General features: G+C 45.3%; 1 protein-coding gene across 1 annotated transcript; it reads right to left on the bottom strand.

The window, feature by feature from the left end:
- Positions 1-1,014: 1,014 nt before the first annotated feature.
- ACTR5 (actin related protein 5) lies at positions 1,015-24,890 on the bottom strand. The gene is made up of 9 exons (XM_001145158.8): positions 24,211-24,890; positions 22,825-23,054; positions 20,787-20,956; positions 17,930-18,147; positions 17,062-17,244; positions 7,657-7,773; positions 6,798-6,937; positions 5,577-5,709; positions 1,015-1,644 (listed from the first exon to the last, which is right to left on the bottom strand). Exons 1-9 carry the CDS (start codon positions 24,583-24,585, stop codon positions 1,387-1,389), a joined length of 1,824 nt encoding a protein of 607 aa, XP_001145158.4. The 5' UTR covers positions 24,586-24,890; the 3' UTR covers positions 1,015-1,386.
- Between the last annotated feature and the right edge of the window lie 682 nt (positions 24,891-25,572).

Raw genomic sequence — 25,572 nt, 5'->3', positions numbered from 1 at the left:
CTTTTCAATGGAGTATCTTCCCCCTGTGTATCTTCTATTTAGGTTTGCGATAACCTTTCCTTTTTCCTTTGTTTACGGTCAGCTGTGGTCTTCCACTCTCTCCATCACCACTGCCCCTTCCCTTCCGGTCTGCAGTTTCTAAGCCCTTGAGAGCTGGAGATCCAGGTGATGACCCTTGGTAGACTGTATGAGCAAACAGGTTTAAGGTGGCCTCATCAGAGGGGTGGGCTAGAGGCTCCATAAGATTTAAAGGTACAAATTCGGTGACAATATTAGCTCAGGGGCCTTCTGGGATCAATAATTGGTTGTCTTTGAGTTAAAATTCTCACCAAGCAATCTCTGTGAAAGTGAGGGGTTATCTGTCCACTTAAGACAGAGCTGGGAAGGTACAGGGAATGGGAGGTTATGGCAAAACTGAACAGGCTACAGGATAAACCTCCTCCAGTCTATCTTTCTTCCAAAAAGTCTGAAAAAGTTAAGAAGCCAACAAACTCAGAAGGACAGAAATAAAACATTTGTAGGCCTTGTATGGTGGAAAAGTTTACAGCAGAGAAAGTATGAACAAAGTTGGGCCACTGGCTCTGGCACCAAGCAAGTCCCTGGCTTGCAGAGTGACCTCACATGCTGGTAACTTTCTGGGCTTTTCTCCTTATCTGTAAGGGGAAAAAATAGGAGGAGGGAAATATTTCCGGTTCCTGAGGCAACTGCTTTTATTGAATAAACATTACCTTTTATGAAAAATGTATCTTTTTAGAGACAAGGTCTTCCTATGTTGCCCAGGCTGGAGTGCAGTGGTTATTCACAGGTGCGATCGCAGCACACGATAGCCTCGAACTCCTAAGCTCCAGCGATCCTCCTGCCTTAGCCTCCCACAAAGCTGGGCCTTAACAGGCATGTGCCACTGTGCCCGGCAATAAACATTACCTTTTTATATGCATGAAAGACCTCCCCTCGCTGGGCATTCATGCAATTTCTGAATACATCCAGAAGAATAAAGTTTCTACACGGACAAGATAAATTTTAAAGAATTTTTTTTAAAACAAGAAAGACTAAAATGTGGTAAGAAATCAGTCTTGTGCATTTTGTACATCTGCGTCCTCCACTCTGTCTTCATTTACTGCTCCAGGAAGCTGATGCCACAACTGGCCACAGTTGAACAAAGACATCAGAAGGCCAGTTAGTCTCTACCACAGAAGCCAAGTGAACCGAATTCTGAAGGGCAGGTCTCAGCGTCCCTTAACTTTGTTCTCCCCAGGAGAAATCCATTTTGCTGCCAAATGTGACCAGCAGACTTGGGCAGGTACATCTAGCACAATCACAGTCCTGTCACGCTGCCAACGCGGCCCAAGGCATGGCGTGCAGGGCAGTCTCTCTGGAGGGCCTCTGCTACGCCTGCTCACCAGCACCACCTCCACCAGCAGCGGAGCCCTTGCTGGATGCCTGGGCATCTGAGGAGCGGGAGGCCTGCTTCGGCAGGCGGATGGGGACATAGATGTTGGAAGCACAGTGCTCCTTGAGGTACTCTCCTCCCTTTTCTTCATACTCTTTCCTGGTGATCCAAACTTCATTATCATCTAGGTGGTTCAAGGCCCAGTCACGAGCACCGTACCAGGCATCCAGCACAGGGTTCGAGGCAAGTTGAACCTGAAACACAAAGATTCACCAGGACACCTCCACCAGGGCTCCAGGAGTGAATGTTGACCTGGCTCAGCTACAGCCCCCGATATTTTATCCCCAGAAATATACACATAGGTGGGCCCAGTGCACTCCAAGACAGTTCGGGGCTAGCTCCACACCCTGTAAACAAAGCTGAGCTGGAATGCCCAGACTCTCCAGAACAGATGGCTGTCAGACATTTTACTAACATAAGACCTGACACTCGGGGTCAGAGAGGGGCCAGTGGCTCAGCCTCCTGCTGCATGATGCTGTCAACCACAAGCTGTCAGGGAGAGGTGAAGTGGAGGCTGGCCCGTGACCTGGGGAAAAGGCCTTCCTGGCCCTGCTCCCCACTCTGAGTAGAGGGAAACAGGGGCCGCTGCAAGGCAGCTCTAGCCAGGGTAGCAAAAGAGCCTCAGGAGAAATGGCAGCAGAGAGGGGTGACCTGGGCGTTCTCTGTGAGGCTGCCAGCACTTAGTTTCCCCTGCTTCTCATTGGAGTTGGGCTGGGGTTCAGCAGCTCTGAGAAGGCCCTCGGCTAGGCTGATCTGATCATTATGGTAACACTGCAGCCCCCATCGGGCCTCCTGTGTTCTGGAGTTACCCGCCTCACTTCCTACCTCCCTCTCACCTCCCCACTCCACCAATCCCATGAGTTCCAGGTTGGAATGGTGATTTCAGAACTTTCAGGAGTGAAGGGCAGAGGCCATAACAGTGGAATCAGCATGCACAAATGGAGGTGGGAAACTGCAGGCTCAGGAGTCCAGCTGCTGGGCTTGCCACGTGGGCAAGGGGCCTGTGAATGAGGACTTCGTCACTAGGATAACCAGAGGCCCCACCCCCTGGCTTCAGGGGATTTAAGTGCATGAGTGTAAGGCACATGGTAGATGCTGCCTGGTACAGAGTATTCAATAAAGCATAGCTGTCATCATTACTAATAAAAAATGCAGCAAGACATATGGTTAATAGACTATACAGCCATAAAAAGGATGCTCTGGAAATGTACCTATTGATATAAAAAAATTGTCATAATAATTTGAAAGTGAAAAAAATACAGGTTACAAAATAAGCTATCAACAATCTCTTTTTGGTTAAAACCATACATGAGATGAAAACGACAGGAAAGTATACAAAGAACATTGCTCGCAGAGGCTGAAACTACAGTTTTCTTGGTTTTCATTTTGGTTTAAATTGTCTGATATTTTTGTAATATTTAAAAATGTTTTACTGTTTAAGAAAAAACAGGAACTTAAAGTTGTAAATTTGCACATCTTGGGGTTCTATTCCTTCTGATGATCACGGAGGGCCTTAGGTGGTTGGTATGTTTGAGCCACTGCTGAATACATAATCTAAAATTGGAACATCAGGGCTTAGTGACAGTGTGACACACTCATTACATGAGCAATGTGAAAGGGGGCAGAAACAGGAGGGGAGGGGGGAGCTGAGGCTAGGCCAGGTGAGACCATAACAGCAAAAGCAAGGCTGGGAAAAGATCTGGCTGGTAGCAGCATTCCACAACCAATGCTCACAGAGTAATTCATGGGAGACTTTGGAAATTACCAAGAAATAGATCTTGAAAATCCTCTACGATTTTTTTCTCTACTACTTCATCCTAAGTCGCCGCTGCCAGCGTGACCCAGCCCCATGCTCATGCCCCTTACTGTCACCCCCTGGCTTCAGCACTGCTGCTCTCTCCTGCTCCCCACTCCTCTTCCTCCACCTCCTTCTTAGACTCATGGGTGTCCTACAGCCCTTAAATGCTAGTGTTCTTTAGGGGTTCATCCTTAACATCACTACCCTCCCAAAGAGTGCCCAGAGCACATTTATGTTTGTGGCAGGTGGGAGGGTGTGAAACTACCCTCTTGCTTTCGCCCTTACCCACCGAGCCCTCATCCAGCTAGCTGTGGCCACCTTTTCGTGTGTCCACTGGAAACTCAACCCACCCTGGAAATGGAACGTACTATCCTCTCCCTTAAGCCTGTCCTCCCTCCCACGGCTCCTCGCTCAGTGAATCTCTTAATCAGCAAACTAGTTGCTCCACTTAGAACTTAGGAATTATCTTAGGTCTGACTTCCCTCCCCAGATCCAACTTACTATCAAGCTCTGACAATTTGACTGCCTTAGCCTCTTTCACATCAACTCCCTCTCTTCCTCTCCCTCTGCCACTGCTTTTGTATTTCCTGCAGAGCTACCAAGTGATACTGTGCCAAGGGCTTGGGACACATTTCACAAGACAGTGGCTGTCTCTTCCCTCACGAGAGGTGGATCTTGTAAGGAACATAGGGAAAGACAGGGAAGGCTTCCTGGAGGAAGTGATTTCCAGGAAACCAGCCACTGAGAGAGCTGGATGAGGAGAAAGAGTATTCTATGCAAAGGGAGCCAGCATGTACAAAGGCCCTGAGGCAGGAAAACTCTGGAAAACTAATAGTGGTTAGCTGTGGCTGACGAGCGGGTGGAAGGGGGAATGATGAGAGAACCCTGGACAGTTCTCAAGGTCAGAACACAAGAGACCCTGTAAATCCTGGCGAGTGGAGTGAGGACTTCCTAACTGGTCTGCTTCCAATATTTCTCTTAATACTCTATTTTGCACAACAGTGTCAAATATATCTTACTAATGTAAATCAGATCACATTCCCTGCTTAGACTCCTTCATGGTTCATCACTATGGCCTAAAAATAAGAGCTGTGCAGAAAAGAGTTAACAGCACCGCCCTACTGTTACCTTAGAAAGGCATACTTACAAGGGTGGAGCCTTGGTAGGCATCTGGGAACTTGGATTTTGGGAGGGTTCCTACCACCACATGGCTCAATAAGCCCATTCACACAAATAATGTGGTTTATGCCAAACACGTGCTTCCCTTCTGTAAGCCTGGAATTTGGGTATGCTCCAAGCAGGGGGTGCCTATGTGATCAGCCCCCAAATAAAAACCCTAGGCACTGCGTCTCCTACAAGCTTCCCTGGTTGGCAACACTTAACATGCTCTTACAAGGCACTGCTGGGGAAATTATGTCCTGTGTGACTCCACAGGGAGAGGCCTCGGATGCTTACACCTGGTTGCTCCCAGATTTCACCCCGGGCACCTGGTCTCTCTGCTGAGTTGCCGTAGTAAGTCACAGCTGTAAGTAGGATTACATGCTGAGTCCTGTGAATCCTCCCAGAGAATCATCCTGCCTGGAATGGTCTTAGGGACCCTCAACACAACAGCTCATGTCTGAGAGTTTATTACATGCAGGCCCATTGTCGGGCGCTTGACAGGCACCAGTACACTGAATCCCAGCAACAGGTACCGATTACCCCCTTCCTACCACTGAGACAGCCAAAGCTTAGCACAATTCAGTAATGGTGATGATGGAGTCAGCACCAAAGCCCAGAGACGCCCCCCTGAATGTACACTACATCATGCAGCAGAGCAGAGCAGACCAAGGCCAAGCTTCTTAGCAGGATGCACAGGCTCTGCACAGTGTGGGCTCTGCTGACCTCTCTACGTTACCCACCTCCTCTCCTCTTTATCAGCCATGTGCTCCAGCAACACTCAGCCACTTCTCACTCCCTCAACAAGCTTCTGGCCCCTGTGCCCTTGCTCATGCTAGTCCTTCTGTCTGGAATGCTCTCTCCAATGTATCCCATGCCCCACACTATCTACAGGGGCCCGGACTGGGTAGGAGAATGACTTATTCTTGATGTACAGTCTTTCACACTCTTAGAATTCTACGCCTGTCTTCATCTTCCAATTTAAAGAAACCACAAAACAGTATACAAAACATGATTCCCATTTTGCTTTAAAAATTAAACATGGACTTAAGACCAGAAGAAAAGACACAAAAATGTTAACAGTGGATATTTCTGCATGATTATTACTTTTGCAATCAGAAAACAGGTAATGCTATTTTCAAAATAATTGACTACTCGAACAATCAGTACCTGAAAAGAAGACTGGAAGGGTCTCATCTCCAACAGTTCCTTCTCCATTCTGGCTTTCATGCCAGGATACATCGTGTTCCCGCCAGTGAGGAAAACGTTCTGAACCAGCATTTCCTGAACGTCCTTTGGGTACCTAGGAAAGAAACAACTCCTAATATAGTCCCTTAACTCAAATATCAGAACGAAATGCGGATGCAGAAATGTAAGCTCTCAGTACAAAACAGAAAAACATCTACACAAAAAGCTAAAAAAAAAAAAAAATCAAAACTTTCATTTTTCATTTGTGTCTCTACAGAATGCCAGCCCAATGTTTCCAAATAGCCAGACAAAACTGTAATCTGAATGATCAACTTATTTCCTTAACATGATTAGAATTTTTATACTTTTATAATACATTTAAAAAATAAACTTAAGGATAAATTTACATACATTTTGATAAAGTGTAACTAATTTATACATTCCAGTAACCATCACTACAATCAAGACACAAAACATTTCCATTATCCCCAAAAGCCATGCCTCCCTTTTGAGGGCCCATCTATCGACCTGTGCTTTCTTTTTATCTTTTTTAATAACAGCTTTATCTAAGACATATTTGATCACTTTCCAACCACTGTCAAGACAAAGCTCAAAGCCACTCAAACAAAGTAGCAGCAACAGCTTTTTCTTCCTTGCTAGGTACAAGTTTCCCTGCCGTTATAACCAACAGCAGCCAGAGTCCTACAAAATTCTATTCTCTACTTGCCCAACTTGAATTATCAAATTCACACTGCAGGAAAATGCCCGCATAAATGGGTAAAACACCTGGATTCTTATGGAAATGTAACTCTTAAATAAGTAAAATGCCTGCAAGGAGGGGAAAAAAAATTTTATTAGCTCTGCAATATTTTTAGGGTGATTTAAAATCACTAGTCTTTAATAATGTGAAGGTTTACATGGAAACCAGTGTATATGTTATCAGGTTGTTCAAACTTAAAAGACACTCTTAAAGCTACTCAGTCAACCCAGCATTTACAGGTTCAGAAAACAACTACAGAGCCCCAGTTAGGTGCCAGGCCTGGTGATAAGAGATGAAGGGAATACTATCTGAGCACAGCAAGTCAATGAAAAGAAGAGAGTGAGACGCATTTTCAAGTGCCTGACCATCAAATCTACCATTCAATACCAAATCCAAGGAAATGGTTCAGGAAGATAGAAGGAAAAGCAGATTCGCTGTCTCACCTGTCCAGAATGTACTGAAGAGTCTCTGCAATCCCAGCCTGTTCTTCTCCTATGAGAGATGGCTGGAAAATAATCTCTGGAGCTCGAATTCTTTCTGTCCCAACAAACAGCTGATGATATGCTGCCAAGTTAAACACGGGCTTTAAAAACCCAAGGTTTAAAAGATATTTTTAGGCCAAATGACAAACATTCCAGTTGCTAGTTTCCTCAAACTGCATTTCTTATCCCAATAGCTTCCGTCCCTTGTTAATGCCAGTATAGCTTCTCCCAACTCTCTTGACCTGCTAATTCAATTTCCTACCTTCTTCCAACCTGTGTATTATAAACATGTACATGTTTCCATCATGAAATGGTCCCCGAGTTGCAGGGAGAGGCTTTGTGGAGAGCAGCAGTAAAAGGCCCAGTCTAGAGGACAAGTCTCCTGCTCAGTGCCTTGCTTAGTGCCCTATCCCTGCACGGCAAGGAAGCTCTCTCCCAGGTGGGTCTCAGACTCAGGACAGTTTATCTGGTTGGCATTGTAATGACAGAAACATAGATTCCAAAGAGGATTATGTGTGCTGGCATTGGCTCAAATGTAAATGAAACTATTACAAGCCAGTATTCAGATCTCAAGTTCCCAATTACTTTACCAAATGTTTCTGCCGGGTGGACTGTTTCTCAGAGATTCACAGATCTTGGTACTGGAACCAATCGATCAATTACCGGGGGAAAAAAAATCCCTGATTTCAGATGTTTTAAGTATTGGTACCCAATTTTCTAAAAAACATAACAGTTTTAAGTCCTAAAGAAACAGACTAGCCCAGCCATTTAGGTCAACACCTTCAAAGAATAAGCATGTTCTGGGCTGTAGAAGTCAAACCTGAACAGTGGTGACCGGCTTCTCCACTCCAGGTGTTTCCTCTGAAAACAAGGGATCAAAATCATTCATGCTTTCCACATCTTCCAAAGATGGCTCCAGCTGCTCCAGGTCAGGGGTCTAAGAGAAGAAGCAAAATGAAACAGAACCTGTACCTTCAGCAGGCCTCAGTTCTATCATTTTAGTGCCACAAAAAAGAACTGGGATCTTGCCCAATGTTCTAAAACCTTACATAAAAACTATGAAAATTTTTCTAAGCTATTTTTAAAAAAGCACACATGAACATGAAGACTAAAAAGCCAGGAACGGGCTTTGCTTTGATCTCCTACCTTTCCTACTTTATACAAGCCTCACCAACCCCCGCCTTCTCTAAAGCCTTCTGATGGTGCCAGCTCATGGCTGGGCCCCGTGGAAGACTTGCTGCTTGCATGAGTCACACCACCACACACGCAACTCTAAGAGAAGGGTGTGACAGCTGCTATCCTGCAAGGCAGCTAGACTACCAGCAAAGTTAAAGCAATCTTTTAATAATTAATAAATACATCTGCTGGCCAGGGAGCAGTGGCTCACGCCTGTAATCCCTCTGCACTTTGGGAAGCAGAGGCAAGTGGGCTCCTTGAGCCCAGGAGTTTGAGACCAGCGTGGGCAACAGAGTGAAACCTTGTCTCTACAAAAAATACAAACATTAGCTGGGTGTGGTGGTGAGCACCTACAGCCCCAGCTACTTGGGAAGCTGAGGTGGGAGGATCACTTGAGCCTGGGAGGTTGAGGCTACAGTGAGCCATGATCATGCCACTGTAATCCAGCCTGGGTGAAAGAGCAAGACTCTGCCTCAGAAATATAAATAAATGAATGTGCCAACACTAATGAGCTCAACAATCAGTCCCTTAATAGCAGGTCCCATTGGGCTGGGAATAGGACTAGAGGCCCCAAGGTAGCAGAGTGCTTCCTATCTGTGGAGTCCTGCAGAACAAGTTCCCTCTATGACCACAATGAACCTGGAAGGGGTCTACACATGCTGGCACCATTTCCAAAAGAGAAGTTAGGGCACTTTTAATTTTAAACAGTACAAAATAAGTTGGGGATGGTGGTGGTTCTGAAAGACATCTTTAGCCATCTGTCATTGGACTCAATGGAGAGAAGTTCTGGGTAGAAATATTTAGTTGCATCCCAGGGAAGAATGCTGTAACAATGACAGCTGCTGCAGAATGGACTGTCTTATGAGGTAGTGTCTTGGGAGGGTTCAAGCAGAGTGTAACCAAAGCCAAGTATGCTTGAGAGGAGACTGCGCCATTGAGTATGCATTCTGAGTCTCTCCTTACTCTCGGAATTTATGAAGTATGTAAATCACCAACATAATTCAGAGGACTTAAATATACTTCTCTAGAACCTACTCATATATACTGCAAATGTAAACTAGCATTAAAATAAGGCAATACCCCTCAATACCCCACACACATTCACACACCAAAAGTCATGTGGCAAATATGGCATGCAAGATGGGTGACAATGTACTCTAAATTCTGTTCAGTATAGATGATTCTACAATATTTGAGGGGGATTTTCCAGGCTTGAGGATAAACCCTGGAAAGGAAAGTGAATGTTTCTTCATGTGAGACTTGTGCACAGGATGAGGGGGCTGGTTTATAGAGGTAATCTGAGGAGGATGAAGATGGGTTGGGTGACATGAATCTAAAGAACCTTGCTCTCAGGGAAGGAAGCAAAAGCTGTCCCTGCCAATACTGAATCAGACAAAGAGGGGAGGGACACCTGCTATCTGCACAACCCTCACTGCAGACATTACTGTATTTGATGGGTGAGGATGCTATGGCTCAGAGAGGTGAAGTAACTTGCCCAAGATCACATCACACTAGTAGGCAGTGGACACGTGGGAAGAAGCAGAACTGCTCAGTTCCGAAGTCTTTGTTCTGCCTTAAGCTGGAGTTCTATAAATCATGAGGCTAAGGATAAGACAACTGGGGCTTTAGGAACATGAAAACAATCTAGCCTAAGGTCAGAGTAGGTAATACAAGAGATGAATGAAAGATCTTACATGCAGCAGCAAGACCAGCTGAGGCAATGACAGGCTCCTCTGTCCCAGCAGGGACAGCAGAGAGGGAGTAAAGGAACATTCCCCTTGCCATCTGCAGTTTGTGATCTGGAAGATGCTCAGCTTCCCTCACAAGAAAGGAGCCCTACCATGGGAGTGTCTGTGCCTATTCTGGCTTGGCACCAAACCCAGCTCTTCAGGAATGACCCCAAAGGGGTTCCAGGAGAGGAATGGAAATTAATCATCAAAGTTCTTTTTCATTTGGTGGTTTGTCATCTGGGGGAACCAGGAACCAGGAGGCAGTGTGACATAACAGAAGGTGGTCAGGCTCTGGAGTCACACTGATCCAGCTCGGAATGGCAACCAAAGGTATTAAAGGTCACAGTGGTAGAGCTGGAAACAGTACACTCTGAGCTGCTTCTCCATCTATGTAAAAGTGGGACGTGAACTTAGGGCAGCGTCGGGTGAGAAACGAACAACACTTCCCTCTTCCCTTTTAAACACACACTCAATTTGGTCCCTTAAATAATTCTGTTGTATTACTGGGTTGAAGACAAAGATGTCATCTGTGTATTTAAAATAACTACAGACAAAACCTGTAACCTGTGATTCCCCAAGTAACAGGTGAAAGCAAGCACTGGGCTCCACTGGAGTCCTTCCTCTCTACATCCCACATTTTTACCCTATTCTTCATTTTCATCCTAACCTCCACCCTGGCCTCCCTCAATCCAAGTGATGACCTTTCCTGTGGATTCACATGCCCTTCTCTACCCAGCCTGGAATCCAATCACTTTTGCCGTCATCCCTCCACCAACTCTATCTGCTTCTGTTACACCCAACCAGTAAGCCTGCAGTCTAAAGGATGCCTCCCAGTACTCTTTCCACTTGGGCTCTGGAGCAGATTATATTTTTAAAAGAAGGTCACAACAGTGACTTCTATCCCACACACTTTTCTGTAATGTGACCTTGACACTCCCCAAACAGAGGTGGAGGGTCTTTGTTTCCTCCCCTTGAGTCTCAGTGGGGGACTGTGAGGACTACAACCAACAAAGTATAGTGCAAATGATGTCATGTGACTTCTAAGGTAAGGTCCTGAAAGGTCATGCAGCTTATGCTTTCATCTTTTGAAACATTCACTCTCTAGCTGCTCTCTTGGGAAGCTCCCTCTTGGAAACCAGTGGCCACACTGGGAGGAGCCCAAGGCACACCAAGAGGCCATATGTGGGTGCCTGGGTCAAGAGTCCCCCATGAACCCAGCCCTTGAGTCCTCCCAGCCCAGATACCAGACAGGTAAGTGAAAAACCCTCCAGCTGATTCCAGTCCCCAACTATTTAATTCTTCCCAGCAGTGGCTCCAGGCAACTTGAAGCAGAGATCCCTGTAGCCTCTCTCAATTCCTCACCCACCAAACCCATGAGCACAATAAAATGGTTGCTGTTTTATGCTGCTAAGTTTGGAATGGTTTTTGTAGCAATAGAAAAGTTAAATATGCTCCAGGGAGGCAGGAGTGCAGAAAGTCCCAGGTGCTATTTAGGCAATCCTGTGGTTACTTCTCAGCTTCCTTCCGCCTGCCCTTTCCCAACACCCTTCTCCACAGTCTCCTTTCTAATCTCAACCCTGGAAATCTTAAAAGATCATCTTAGTTGCCTCAAAAAATGAACTTCCCTCTTTATTCTTCATTCTACTTCCTTATCTATTTTCATGTCCTTGAGCGCTTGTTTGGAGGTTCTAGCAGGGGAGCGCAGCTACTCGTATACTCTTGACGGAAGACCAGTCCTCCTCTATTGGGGATGGTCGTCCTCTTCGACCAAGCATGCAGCTTTGGGAGACACACACGAAGTGGTGAGGACAGAAAGAGACACCCGCTTAGCCAGCCAGATCAGCCGAATCAACCCTGGCAATCAATGGGGTGACAGATATCGCAGCCAGATCACCCTCACGTCCTATTTTCTTATCCTTTCAAGCTTTCCTTGTTTCAAAAAATAATTCTCATCCTAGGTTAAGCTGACCATTCAAGCTCTTAACTCTCCCATCAACCCTTTTGGCTTCCTTTATCTCTGACTGCTCTTGCTCAATCTTTGTCCTGGCTTTTCTTCTGTCACCTAACTCTCAAGTGGTGGCATTCTCCAGGAATTTTTCTTTTCTTCCTCCCCATTTGATTCTGTCCTCCCATAGCTCCACCTGATGTCCCGCAGAGTGCTGAAAAGCTCCACCTGATGTCCTACAACGATTTTAAAGATAAGGAGCTCAGGGCCAGGCACGGTGACTCATGCCTGTAATCCCTGCACTTTGAAAGGCAAGGTGAGAGGCTTGCTTGAGGCCAGGAGTTCGAGAACAGCCTGGGCAACACAGTGAGACCCATCTCTACAAAAAATTAAAAAGCAAAAAATTAGCTGGGCATGGTGGTGCACTCCTGTAGTCCTAGCTACTAGGGAGGCTGAGGTGGGAGGATCAATTGAGCCCAGGAGTTTGAATTTACAGTGAGCCATCATCACAACATGTACTCCAGCCTGTGCAACAAAGTAAGATCCAATCTCTTAAAAAAAAGAAAAAAAAAGGTGCTCAAAACTAAGCCAATTATCTTCCCAAACTTGGTCAAAAGGCACTACCATCTACCCACTGCCTTTCAATACAGCCTAAGGGTTACAAGAGTGGAATCTGGAATTGAACTGCCTGTGTTTGAATTTGATCAGCACTACTTCTAGCTATGTGACCTCACTCCAAATCTTTCCTTGTCTGTAAAAGGGGGATAATGATAGTACCTACCCATTGAGTTGTGAACACGAACCAGGAGGACACCTACGTAGGTGCTCAGCAAGGAGTCGGCACATGCCACATGCTCTTTTATCAACACTGCTACTCTTGTCACCTTGGCTTGCAAATGGCAGCGAGATCTTGGGATCCTACATCTGTTTTGTTTTCCCACCTGCAGCCTCACCCCTCCCTTCAACCCATCATCCTAACTGCCACCAGTTAGTTTCCTAAAACAAAATCTCATCGTCTCATTCCCTTGCTCAACATCCCTGGAAGGCTCCGAATGTCTGAAGGATAATATGCAGGCTCATAAGACTGATGGGTAAAGAACTTAATAGTCATCTCCACTTCATCACCCACCACAGCCTTTCTTGTTCACACTCTATATACCTGCATGTGTGGTTCTTTCCACCTAAAATGTCCTTCCCTCCTCCTTTTGCTACCTACTGAAATCAAATAATCTTCCTTTTTTTTTTTTTTTTTTTTTTTAGACAGGGTCTTGTTCTGTTGCCCAGGTTGGAATGCAGTGGCACAACCATGGCTCACTGCAGCCTCAAACTCCCAAGCTCAAGTGATCCTCCTACCTCAGCCTCTCAAGCAGCTGAGACTACAGATCCATGCCCAGCTAATTAAAAAAATTTTTTTTAGAGATGGATCTATGTGACTCAGGGATTGGTCTCAAACCCCTGGGCACAAGTGATCTTCCCTCCTCAGCCTCTCAGTGTTGGGATTACAGATGTGAGCCACTGTGCCCGGCCCAAATAATCTTTCAAGGCCCAGCTGAAACATCCAGTCCTTTCTCAAAAAACCAAATGTGTATTCCCACACACATTTACCACCATACCTGCTACACTTCATTACAGTCAGCTAAGCATGGTGCTATAGCCCTCGTTTTTTGTTTTTGAGGTACCCAGGAAGGCAGGCATTGTATCTTAATCACCTCTGCATCCCTGGTATACTGCACCTGTCACTGAGTGGTGGGCCCCTGGGATACACCCTCAAATTCCCCTGGAATAGAGATGATTGTAAAGCTTTGGGTTTCAAGAGGTTTCTTCAGCTGCCAAAAAAAAATCAACATTCACCTTCACCTAGCTTCATTCCAAAGCATACCATCTTAAGATAACTTCTTAGCTTCACAAAAATTATTAAAAGGACATTTATTTATCCCAATTCATACGAGTCGCAGAGAGGAACAAAGCTGATCATTTCAACATAGAGAACAGGCATCCAACAGAGAATAGTTTTCTCTGCCACGGCTGGCTTCTCTCTCGCTAGAGTTTGCCAGGGTCTCCACATGTCTTATGTGGCGTTCAGAAACACTAATATGACTGTTCTTTTGGAACTGCATGGAATGACAGTTTGCCAAGGCATACCACAGAAGATGCAGCATGGTTCCCTAAAACAGCCTTGAGCGGCATAAGAAGAAGCAGAGGCCAACCCTGATCTTGGCTAGTAAAGCCGGAGAACTTTCTATATTTGGCCCACTGCATTTTCCAACAAATGATGATGCTCAAAACCTGTGTTCTCCCCCCTCCTACCCTCTTATGCTGTGCTTGTAGCTATGAAAAGCAAGCATCTTCTGGTTTAAATACTTGGTTAGAATGCTAACAAAGCCTGCTCCTTCACAACATCCTCACAGAAACAACTGCAGAATAGCAAGGGTCAGAATAGATTGGTCTATAAGAAAAAATGGATTTTCAAGACCACTATTAGTTAAATTCCAGCTGTATTAATTCAGTTCAGCCATTACTGCTTAAGTGCAATTTCAATATGAATTTTGGTTCACATATATTGATTCAATTCATTCTAAATGAATTATATTATTGGAAACTCTACAAATACTTTTTGAATGGTAGAACTGGCTAGCCATTGTCATGGTCAAGTTTATCCCACAAATGTGACTGTAATTGACTCTGATCATTAAGAATTACCCTAAAATGCTGAATGCTGACTAACCATTAAAGCTTTGGCGACTGATCATCACTTTTTTTTTTTTTTGAGACGGGGTCTTGCTCTGTTGCCCAGGCTGGAGTGCAATGTCACAATCTCAGCTCACCGCAACCTCGGTCTCCTGGGTTCAAGCGATTCTCCTGCCTCAGCCTCCCGAGTAGCTGGGATCACAGGCACCTGCCCCGACGCCTGGCTAATTTTTCTATTTTCAGTAGAGACAGGGTTTCACCATGTTGGTCAGGCTGGTCTCGAATTCCTGACCTCAGGTGATCCACCCACCTCGGCCTCCCAAAGTGCTGGAATTACAGGCGTGAGCCACCGTGCCCGGCCCGACTGATCATCAAATTTGTTGCATATAGAAAAATCTTTTGCAGTCCGGCATTTCAAAATCCCCTAAACCCAAGGAGATTTAAATGTGTGTACCAGAGCATAAAATGAAGTAGGTACCTACTGAGTATCTGCTGAAAGAATGAGGGAATGGGTGATGAATCACAGCATGTAACAAATGCAGACAAATGAACAAAGAAAAGGAAAAACTAGTTCCCCACTGCTGCTGAAGAATCACATCTTCACAGCTGTTTGGTTTTTTTTCCCTTTTTGAAATCTGAAATCCCTCATCTGCATGTGGCTGAGTGGCACTGCTCTAGTATAAAGAAAACTATGTCCTGCTAACATGTCAAGCATGATAAAAACTAAATATGGATGAATACATAACAAAGACAACATGGTTCTGGATTTCAGTAAACAACAACTCAAATCTCAAATAAAGACCTCAAAAACTGAGAGAAGCAAAATGGAAAAGGCACACACTGATTCAACAGGCTGATCTGGGATGCCGTGTTGGAAGAAGATGGTAAAGGCCCCTTCTACACAAGATCTTAGTGATCCAGTAAGGTGTATCTAGTAAGCCTATCTCAGGATCTGCTCTATAAAGCATACACTCATGTACTGTCCTCACATAATCGACAGCCTGGGAATGAGATGTAGAGGATGCAATGGTGAGAGCAGAAACTATGAGCGAGCCTCCAGCTGGGAGCCCGTCACTGCAAAAGCAAGCTTCCTGTTGAGCCAAAGGCAACTCTGACATCACTGATAAGCACCATGCTACACCCAGCATCAAATGGCACTGACTTGCATTTTTCCAAAGTATCATTTTTTTTCTGAAAGGATAAGTAATCAACACCTTAATGAAAGTTGATTTAAAAAGAAAAAAAAAAAAACAAAAAACAAGAGGCTAGTCTGGTTTATCCTGCCTAAAACATGTCTGAAGGCAGTAAGTTCCTTTGTTTTGGAATTCTAGGGATGACAGATCCAGGAATAGGATGTACACTTACTAACTCTTTGTTCCAGTTCTAAAGGCAGGCGACTCTACCAGCGACTTCTGGACTGAGGAGTGACCTGCAGGCTGCCCCTTTGCCATACAGGAACTAAGATGCTGGGGCCTAAGCTCTTTTGGCTACTTCGACACTTATTAACAGCCAAGCATGGTGCCTCAAGCCTGTCATCCCAGTGCTTTGGGAGGCTGAGGTGGGAGGTTCACTTGAGGCCAGGAGTTCGAGACCAGCCTGGACAACTTGGTGAGACCCCATCTCTACAAACAATTGTAAAAGTGACTTAGGCATGCTGGCGTTCACCTGTAGTCCTAGCTTCTTAGGAGGCTGAGGTGGGAGGATCCACTTAAGCCCAGGAGTCTGAGGTTACATTGAGCTACGAACATGTAACTGCATTCTAACTGGGCAACAAAGTGAGACCCTGTCTCAAACAAACAAAAATACTTATTTATTTTTTTTGAGATGGAGTTTTGCTCTTGTTGCCCAGGCTGGAGTGCAATGGAGCGATCTCGGCTCACTGCAACCTCTGCCTCCCGGGTTCAGGTGATTCTCCTGCCTCAGCCTCCCAAGTAGCTGGGATCACAGGCATGTGCCACCATACTCAGCTAATTTTGTATTTTTAGTACAGACAGGGTTTCGCCATGTGGGCCACGCTGGTCTTGAACTCCTGACCTCAGATGATCTGCCTGCCTGGGCCTTCCAAAGTGCTGGGATTACAAGTGTGAGCCAGCACGCCCAGCCTCAAAAACATTTATTAACAGTGCACGGGTGAGGAAACAGAAGAAGAAGAAAAGGAGAAAATCAAAGAGCTTATGCAAAGGGTCTTTAGCAACTAATAAAAGGCTGATCTTAAGGCAACCTATACATATATTATTGAGCATAACTACCAACTGCTGTAAAAAATTCATAAATCATGTATGAAGCATGATCCCTGTCCTTAGGGAACATCAAGATGGAAAGGAGGTAAGTGAACAATCAACCACAATATATTTAATAAAACACTAAAAGAAAATTAAAGGAAGTATATGACTGCCAATGACTATCAGTGGAGCTGGTTTAGGTTCAAGACAGCACCACAGGTTTGGTGTGTGAATGTTCTTCCTACGTTAAATGCACTTTCTGCGCTCAGGGGTCCGGGGATCTACAGGGTGAAATCCCTTCTGACAGAATTTCAGTTGGTACAAGGTCAGTGCCATCTCCACCACCACCCACGTCCCCTCTGCCCTCTTTTCCTCCTGACTCTGGGCACAACCCCTTTGATGTCAGGCCTCTCAGGACACTCCTCCCCTCAAGAAGGGCTGCTCCTTCCAAGGCCCTAAGTTACCTCTGGCTTGCTGTCTACCACATCCACCTCGAGGTTGACTTCCGCTTGGAGGATTTTCTGCTTAGCCTGCTCCACTGCTAAACTGAGCTTCTGGATGTAGGACTGCAGCTCTTCTGGGGAGTCCATATTCAGCTCTATCAGAGCTTTGTGAAACTGATCCATCTGGCCATCCTCTAGAAGTTCCTGAAAACAGAGCAGTCACAAACAGGAAGGAAAGTAGCTTCAAAGCCAAACGGAGAAAACGACAGCTGGAGAGGGCTTCCAGAGCTCCCCTGGCCTACCCTGCCCAGAGCCACGCCTCCAGCTCCCTCCAGTTTCACACAGCTGCCCACCTCTCGAACTGTCTCTAGGCTAGCATTGCATCACAGTTCCAGCAACAACTGATTAGGTAAAACTAATGATGGTGACAGATGTCTAAAAGGTTGTTACCCCTTTTTTTTTTTGGTGGGGGGGGATGTGGAGGAAGGTGGGAAAGTTACTAAGAGGAGACATGAAAGGAGCCTTCTGGAATGCTGACAATGCTGTTTCTTAACCTGACAGCAGATACACGGGTGAGTTTCACTTTGAAAATCCATCAAGATGAAACATAAAGATTTGTGCACTTTGCATCACATATGCTATACTTACAAAGTTTAAAAACATAAAGGAGTTTATAAGGTGAAAATAAATAATGCTGGAGTCCACAGCTCTTTCAGAAACAGCTGCTTCTACACTGTATTCTATGCTGATGATCCCCCTGGACTCCTTCCTGACCCCAAAGGTGACAAACAGTCAAAGCATCTTAAGGCCAATGGAAAAATATGCAAGAAAATCTTCTGAGACTATCTTGTTAACACGGAAGGGCGCCCGTCCCTGTGTCTGCTATTACCTGCACGTATAGCAGTCGGTCCAGACGCTCCTGATCCAGCTGCAGCTTCTCCTCCCGCCGCCGGGCATTGAGCTCCTGCAGCCGCCGCAATTGCTGCTGCCGCCTTTCTTGTTTCTCCTCAGAGGTCAGAGTGCTGCCCAGGAGCTTGCTGGAAAATGGGAGCTGCATCTTGTGGACATTATTCTCATAATAATCAGGACACCGCCATTTGTGTAATTCTTCAAAGAAACAATTTTGAAAGTTATGAAATGGAAACACTATTAACACAACAATTAAAGTCAATACCAGCCGGGCGCAGGGGCTCACGCCTGTAATCCCAGCACTTTGGGGGGCTGAGGTGGGCGGATCACAAGGTCAGGAGATCAAGACCATCCTGGCTAACACAGTGAAACCCCGTCTCTACTAAGAATACAAAAAAATTAGCCAGGCGTGGTGGCGGGCACCTGTACTCCCAGGTACTCGGGAGGCTCACCTTGTCACCTACGCTGGAGTGCAGTGGCACGATCTTGGCTCACTGCAAGTTCTGCCTCCCGGGTTCATGCCATTCTCCTGCCTCAGCCTCCTGAGTAGCTGGGACTACAGGCGCCCGCCACCATGGCCAGCTAATTTTTTTGAATTTTTAGTAGAGATGGGGTTTCCCCATGTTACCCAGGATGGTCTCGATCTCCTGACCTCGTGATCCACTCGCCTCGGCCTCCCAAAGTGCTGGGATTACAGCTATGAGCCCCCATGCCCGGCCGACTCCATTTTTTTTTTTAAAGTCAATACCAGCATTTCAGACATAGGTCAGATGGAGAAAATACACTCCATCCAATCCCTGAATCCACTCAATCAACTAAAAGCAGCTACCAAACCTGGACATAATGCCAGCAGGCCTGCTCTAAAAGAACTGCTAAGTAAGTTCTTCAGCGAGAAACAACACCAGAAGGAAGCTTGGAGCATCAGGAATGAAGGAAGAGCAACAGAAATGATAAAAATCTGGTTAAACATAACAGACTAATCTCCTTACGAGTTCTTTAAAACCTATTTGACAACTGAAAGTAAAAATCACAACACTGTCTGATGGGTTTCCAATGTATACAGATGAAATAAATAAGACAACTTTAAGATAAACCGGGTGAAATAAAGGAGTCTGTACAGTGCTAACATTTCCACATTCCCCTTGAAGTGGTAAATACAGAATCTAAGTAGACTGTGAAAAGTTGTGTTTACTGTAATCTCTAAAGCAACCACTAAAAACTACAATAAAAAGGTAGAGTAAAAAACACAACAGACAAAATACTTTAAAAAAAAAAAAAAAAGCTCGAATAACCTAAAAGGAGGCAGGAGAGAGAAACAGAGGAACAATAAACAGAAGGAACAAAAACAAATAATAAAATGGTGAACCTAAATCCACGCATATGAATAAACTAATTATAAATGGTTTAGTCTAACAAATAGAGGTTGACTGAATAGATTTTTTAAAAAATCAACTACCAAGAAATTCACTTTGAATATAATGATATAGGTAGATTAAAAGTAGAAGGACGGAAAGACATACCATGCAAGCACATGACCCAGCAATCTATTTACTCTGGAGAAATGAAAACAAGTTCACCCAAAAGCTTGTCTCTATCCCAAGCCCAGGCAATCTTTCCCTCACTTCTTCTCTATCACTATGGTTTTATCTTTTCAAAATGTCATGTAAATGGAATCAAATAGTATGTACCTTTTGAAACTTTTTTTTTTTACTCAACATCATGCCTTTGAGATTCATTCAAGTTGTTGAGTGTATCAGTAGTTTGTTCCTGTTTATTGTGGATAAAAACAGGATATGATTATAAAGAGAAAGCATATGTAATCAACACCACAATCAGGATACGGAAGAGTTCATCATCCCAAAAAATTCCCTCATGCTCTCTCTTTATAATCATATCATAGAATTGTAAAAGAAAAAGTTAACTAAAAAAAAAGAGTCAATACCAGAGCAAGTGGAGAACAGAGAAGTGGGAGCACGGAGAGCTGTGCCTCAGCCGTGTCTTCTGGCAAGCCTCTAACTCTCCGGACTGAGTGTCCTCATCAATTATTTATTTCCCTATCTGTCTCCCGCAACTTCTTTGTATCCCAGGAATAACAGATGTTTAATAAATGCTTTCTAAAGTTAATTAAAACACAGCTCTTCACACATGAAACGTATACTTAAAAATGGTTAAAATGGCAAATTTATGTTATATGGTTTTCACAATTTAAAAAAAAAAGATGCAGTTTTTGTCCTTCAGGAGCTCATTATTGGTCAGCTGAGATCAGTACCCTCAATGACAACAAGCAAATCCATTCCTGGAATAGGGTTGTATTCACAGTGGCATTGTCCGTAGTCCTTTGGTTTTATATGAACTATTTAAATTCATGAGGAAGATATTTTCATCACATTCATGTGACAATAGCAACTAAAACTCATACTTTAATTTGAAGTAAAATATAACCAAAAGTCCAAGACAAGTTTGAAAAGAAAAAGAGGTGTTTCTGCAGCATAGATGTTATTATAAAGGAATAATAAAACAATTTCAATTGTCTTCTAGCTTAAGATATTTTTAGTCTGATATGTTCTGCTCACTCTTAAAAATATTTAATATCTGGAAAAAGCTGAAAGTTGTGCAATTCCAAGTTCTGTATTACAGGCAAGTTATAAAAGCTACCATTTGTGAAGGGAACCTATACAACGTAAGTTATCAGTTTACTGAATAGTTTAAGAAAGGGAATACAAAAAGGGGAAGGAGGTGCTTAAAAAGTGAGCAAGCAAAGAATCATGCTGGCAATAATTTAAGGAATACAAGGTAGACAACACCCAAAAGCTGCAGGCAAACATCCTCTTGGATACCTTCCACATAATCCTCAGCGATGTAGCTGTGCTCATGCAGAATCTCCTCCATGCGGCTGAGGGTGATGGCTGCCAGGTGCCCAGGGTACTTCAGCTGGAGGAGACGCTGGAGGTAACCAGCTGCTTGGCTTCCTCCAAGATTGATGCGCTTGCAGTTTTTAGCATCTAATCTATAACCAAGCAGTAGAAAACAGCACTGAAATTTCTGGAGGACAGAAATATGGAGCATCTTGGGAGAAACAAGATAATTTAAGGCAGATAAAGAAGAAACAGACCAGCAGGAGAAACACAAAACCTGACAGAAGGGACGTTAAAGTTCCCCTGGTATAACCTCTTATCTATGCAGGCATTCCTAGTTCACCCATACAGTCACACGGCCACCTAAAAAGTATGCACTCCAGTCAGATCTTAATGAGTCTCGTCATATATTTCTCAAACTGTAGTCCTGGGACCAAGTATCCCAGAATTAGCTGGGGGAAATTTTAAACATGCCAATTCCCAGGACACAGCTGCTCTGGGGTGGGGCCTGGGGATCTGCATTTTAATGAGCTCCCTAGGTGACTGAAGGCCAGAGTTTAAGAAGCCCTCCCTTAACACTCCACATCTACTGAAGCAAACACGTTAAGTAACCACATGCATCCTGGCTTACTGTAAAAGAACCAGAGTAATTTTATTTTCCTAATGTGAGAAAGTAAGTGGCAGAGCACTAGGAACTTACTGTAGGGAACTAAAATGTCACTGCTGTATCATACCTCACCAGCAGATGCCAGCATAGAACACGATATGATTCACTCTGATAATTTCCCAGCCTTCAGGTAATTTTCTCTCAATATAAAATATGTTACTTTTTATTTTTGCATATTCTGTTTACATAGAGAACTTCATACATCAGGAGCATTTGGTAACACCTAAGAATTACTTTTTTCTCCAAAAATTTTCATAGAAACTTCATGAGAAATTCAATGGTATTTGCCTTATATGTTCAGTCTGCTTTACAGTTTACAAAGTGCCATTACCTACCTTATCTCATTTCATTCTCAGGGTAACCCTGGGAAATCAGTTTTTCCCAATTTTACATATCAGGAAATGAAGTGAGGAAGTTAAGTAGCAGAGCTGCAAACCCAGGCATTCAGCTGTAAAGCGTGGGTCTCTTTATGCCATGTGAGAAACCTTCTCAGGAGAACACAGTGGTGGCCTAGGCTTTTATCAGACAGTGAAAGCTCAACAATAAAGTGGCAACAGATTTTTAAATATGACATAAACTACCCTTGCCTTTTATTCAACTTGAAAATATTTAGTAAGGGTCCATTACTTGCCAGGCACTGTACCTGAAAGGTCTAAACAATAGTGATTAAATAACTTGAAATTGGCTGGGTGCGGTGGCTCACCCCTGTAATCCCAGCATGTTGGGAGGCCAAGGAGGGTGGATCACTTGAGGTCAGGAGTTTGAGACTAGCCTGACCAATATGGTGAAACCCTGTCTCACTAAAAATATAAAAAAAATTAGCCGGGCATGGTGGCAGGTGCCTGTGGTCCCAGCTACTCGGGAGGCTGAGGCAGGAGAATCAATTGAACCCGGGAGGCAGAGGTTGCCCTGAGCCAAGATCCCACTGCACTCCAGCCTGGGCAACAGAGCAAGACTCTGTCAAAAAAAAAATAAAAAAATAAAAAATAAAAACTCCAGAGCACAAAGATGGTCTCGATTAAATTTATTCAAAACATTTCTACTGAATGCCTACTACCCGCAGATACTATGTTAGCTATCTCCCCATTATGTCAGAATTATAATATTGTAGAATTATGGATGTGGAACTAAGAGATCATCCACCCCAACTCCCTCCAGAAGGTCACAAAGGACACAACTATGGGCAAAGGGACTTACCCACAGTCACACAGTGAGGTAGTTCAAAGCTAAGCCCAAGGGCTCAGTTCACAGGCTAGTACTTGCTCTTTCTACTCTGCCTTTAAAGCACGCAGTAAATAAATGTTTCCTGAATGCTTCTCAAAATCGCACTCAAATGCCACAAGTGCAACTCACCTCCCTTCTAAGATGGGTAAAACATGCGTACACTGGTATCCAGATGAAATGATGAGCCCACTGCACATCGAGTTCTTTGGCTTATTGTGGTAGAAGCTGAAGAGGCTGTCTATTCCATAGGCAACCTTGGGAATCCCGTAGCACTCAAAAAGAAGCTCAGACATCATTTGCCGTGAATACAGTGGGTTGCACACAGCTTCTGTCAAAACTATGGGATGATCAACACAGCCCTACTTTGAAAGAAAAGGGCAAATAAATGAGTGGTAACAGAATACTTTTTGAAGCATAAAAGAACCCAAAATCCTTATTGCAGGACTGAATTTGCTTTTGGCTTCTTAATCAAAAACCTGATCAGAGGCGATTATAAAACTCTCATCTCATCTTTACTTGAAAATACGAAAGTAGAGTCAATTTAAGTTATTAAGTCAAGGTCCGATCCAAACTGTCAGCAAATCGTGTTGGCTCTATCTTCAAAGTATTTCCAGAATCCAACTGCTTCTAATGACATTCCCTGCTACCTGCCTCATCTAAGCCACCATCATCCCTTACCTGGGTTATTCCAACAGCCTCCTAACTCGTCCCTGTTTCCACCCTATGACCCACGACAATTCATTCTCCATACAGCAGTAATAGTGATCCTTTCAAAACACAAGTCAGGTCCTTCAGCTCAACACCCTGCCATGGCTCCCCATTTCACTCAGTAAAAGCCTATAAGGTGTGTGATCTGCCTCTCCACTACCTCTCTGACATCCTCTTTCAGGTACTACTCTCCCCCTCACACAGGCAGCCTTGCAATTAGGATTAGGGCACACTCCTGCCTCGGGGCCTTTTCACTGGCTGCTCCCTCTGCCTGGACCGTTTTTCCTTCAGATATTCACATGGCTTGCTACCTGAATCACCTCCTTCAAGTTCTTGCTCAAACATCACCTTCACGAGTCCTACCCTGACCATCTTACTGAAAAAATGTAACTCCCTCCTCTCCTATCACGGCGTAGAATCTACTATTTCTATGTTTACTGTCTGCCTTTTCATACTAGAATATCTTTCCATAGTATTAACAGCTCCATAAGCACAGGAAGTTTTGTGTTCACACATGTACTCCAAATGCCTAAAAAGTGCCTGACACAGAGTAAGTGCTCAATACGTATTTGTTAATAAATGGGCTTCTTAACAAACAAGCATATATGCCCAAAGGTATGCTCCAAGATACAAGGAGCAGCATTTTATTCGCTGCTACACCCACAGCGCCTAGCATCTGGTCGACTAAAAGACAATCGGAGCTACTGAAGTGACTGTTACCTCTCCGAGAGCGGAGTGAGCGGAGACGAGACCGCACCCCTCCCCTCAAACCCAGCCTAGCCCAGCCCAGCCTACTCCGCCCTTCACCTGTGAGGAGACACCCAGGTGCTGGAAGCTGTAGTCCAGCAGCAACTCCTGAAGCTCCAGGTTGACCGGCACGTTGCGGTCGAAGGGCGAGCGCAGCATCCAGCGCAGTGGCTCCAGGCTGCCCAGAGCGTTCCCCACCTGCGGGCCCGACGCGCCCCGTGCCCCGCCACGACCGCGGGCGCACACCGCGCGGAACTGCAGGCGCGGCTCGGGACCTGGGTCCTGCCCGGGACACGCCCAGCCAGCGCGGACTTGGAACGACCCGTTGTCCAGCACCAGCGGTACCGGCAGTGGCCCGTGTGCCACCGGGCCGGTCTCCAGCACTGGGTCCGGTGCGGCACGGGCGTCGCGGAACGGGAACACGTTCGCCGCCATCTTGGAGCGCGCGTCCAGCCCCGCCCCTCGGCGCAGTGTCCGCCCAGACGCCGCGAAACCGCGCCCCCGACGTCACGCCGCGCGATTCAGGCCTTTAAGTACCTCGATGCCCCCTCCCTTCTCGAAGCCCGGCCAGCCTTTCCACTTGACTCGCCTCTGGCTGTCAAGGCTGCTTTCAGGATTGCTGAGACGTACCCATTCTGGCTGCGAAATTCTACGTTTCTTAATCTCTCCCCCAATAGCCTATGAGTGCCCACGCCCCTTCACTCTAGCCGGGTCGCCCGGTTTGGAAGCCCCGCCCCAAAGCCTATCGCCGCCAGGCCCCGCCCCTTTCTGGCTGCCAGCTTCAGTGCCTTGCTCGGTGGAGCCCCTCCTCTCTGCCTGGCCACGCCCCATTGCCGGGCGCGCACCGTAGGCCGGGCGCGCACCTTCGACCGCCCGCGGCCCCGCCTCCGCTTGGCTGTCTCGCTCTCAGCCTTGCGTCCTGGCTAGAAGGGTCCTTTATCTTTTGACGCTTCCTTTACGTTAAGAAATCTCAAACTCTGCCGACTGTTCAATTTCTTGACTAGGGAACTGACTACGCAGTTCTGTTCACTTTACTAACTCGCACAGACTGTGTCTTCTCACTAAGACACAGTGTTTTCTCAAACCCTGAGAAAAGACTGCTGATTGTTCCCCAAGCATTCCCTCTCTTTTAGTGGCATCACCTCCCACTCCCACGTGGCCATCCGTCTGGCTGCGATCTAGATGCGCTCATGTGACTAAATTCTGGCCAGGAGCGGGTGGGAGAGGAGGCCATGTGTGTGACCCACTCAGTTTTAGCCCTAAAAGCACTCGTCGCGCTCTATCCTGTCGCATTTCCATCTTTTCACTAGCTAAGGGGGTAAGAATTAGAGCAGTTGTTTTACTACAACCTTTTTTTGTGCAGTGGGGCGATCTCGGCTCACTGCAGCCTCGACTTCCTGGACTCAAGTGATTCTCCCGCCT

The sequence above is a fragment of the Pan troglodytes genome, chromosome 21 (assembly GCF_028858775.2).
Source record: "Pan troglodytes isolate AG18354 chromosome 21, NHGRI_mPanTro3-v2.0_pri, whole genome shotgun sequence".
Classification (NCBI taxonomy): Eukaryota; Metazoa; Chordata; class Mammalia; order Primates; family Hominidae; genus Pan; species Pan troglodytes.
Note: the sequence above shows the minus strand (reverse complement) of the source record. Positions and strands in the feature narration are given on the sequence as shown.

Excerpts from the sequence above, each read along its gene's own strand:
- ACTR5 (XM_001145158.8), bottom strand. The coding sequence starts at position 24,585 with ATGGCGGCGAACGTGTTCCCGTTCCGCGACGCCCGTGCCGCACCGGAC. Across the intron at positions 23,055-24,210 it reads ACCTGGGTGTCTCCTCACAG|GGCTGTGTTGATCATCCCAT; the intron begins GTGAAGGGCGGA and ends CTTTCAAAGTAG. Across the intron at positions 20,957-22,824 it reads TTACCCATCTTAGAAGGGAG|ATTAGATGCTAAAAACTGCA; the intron begins GTGAGTTGCACT and ends GCTTGGTTATAG.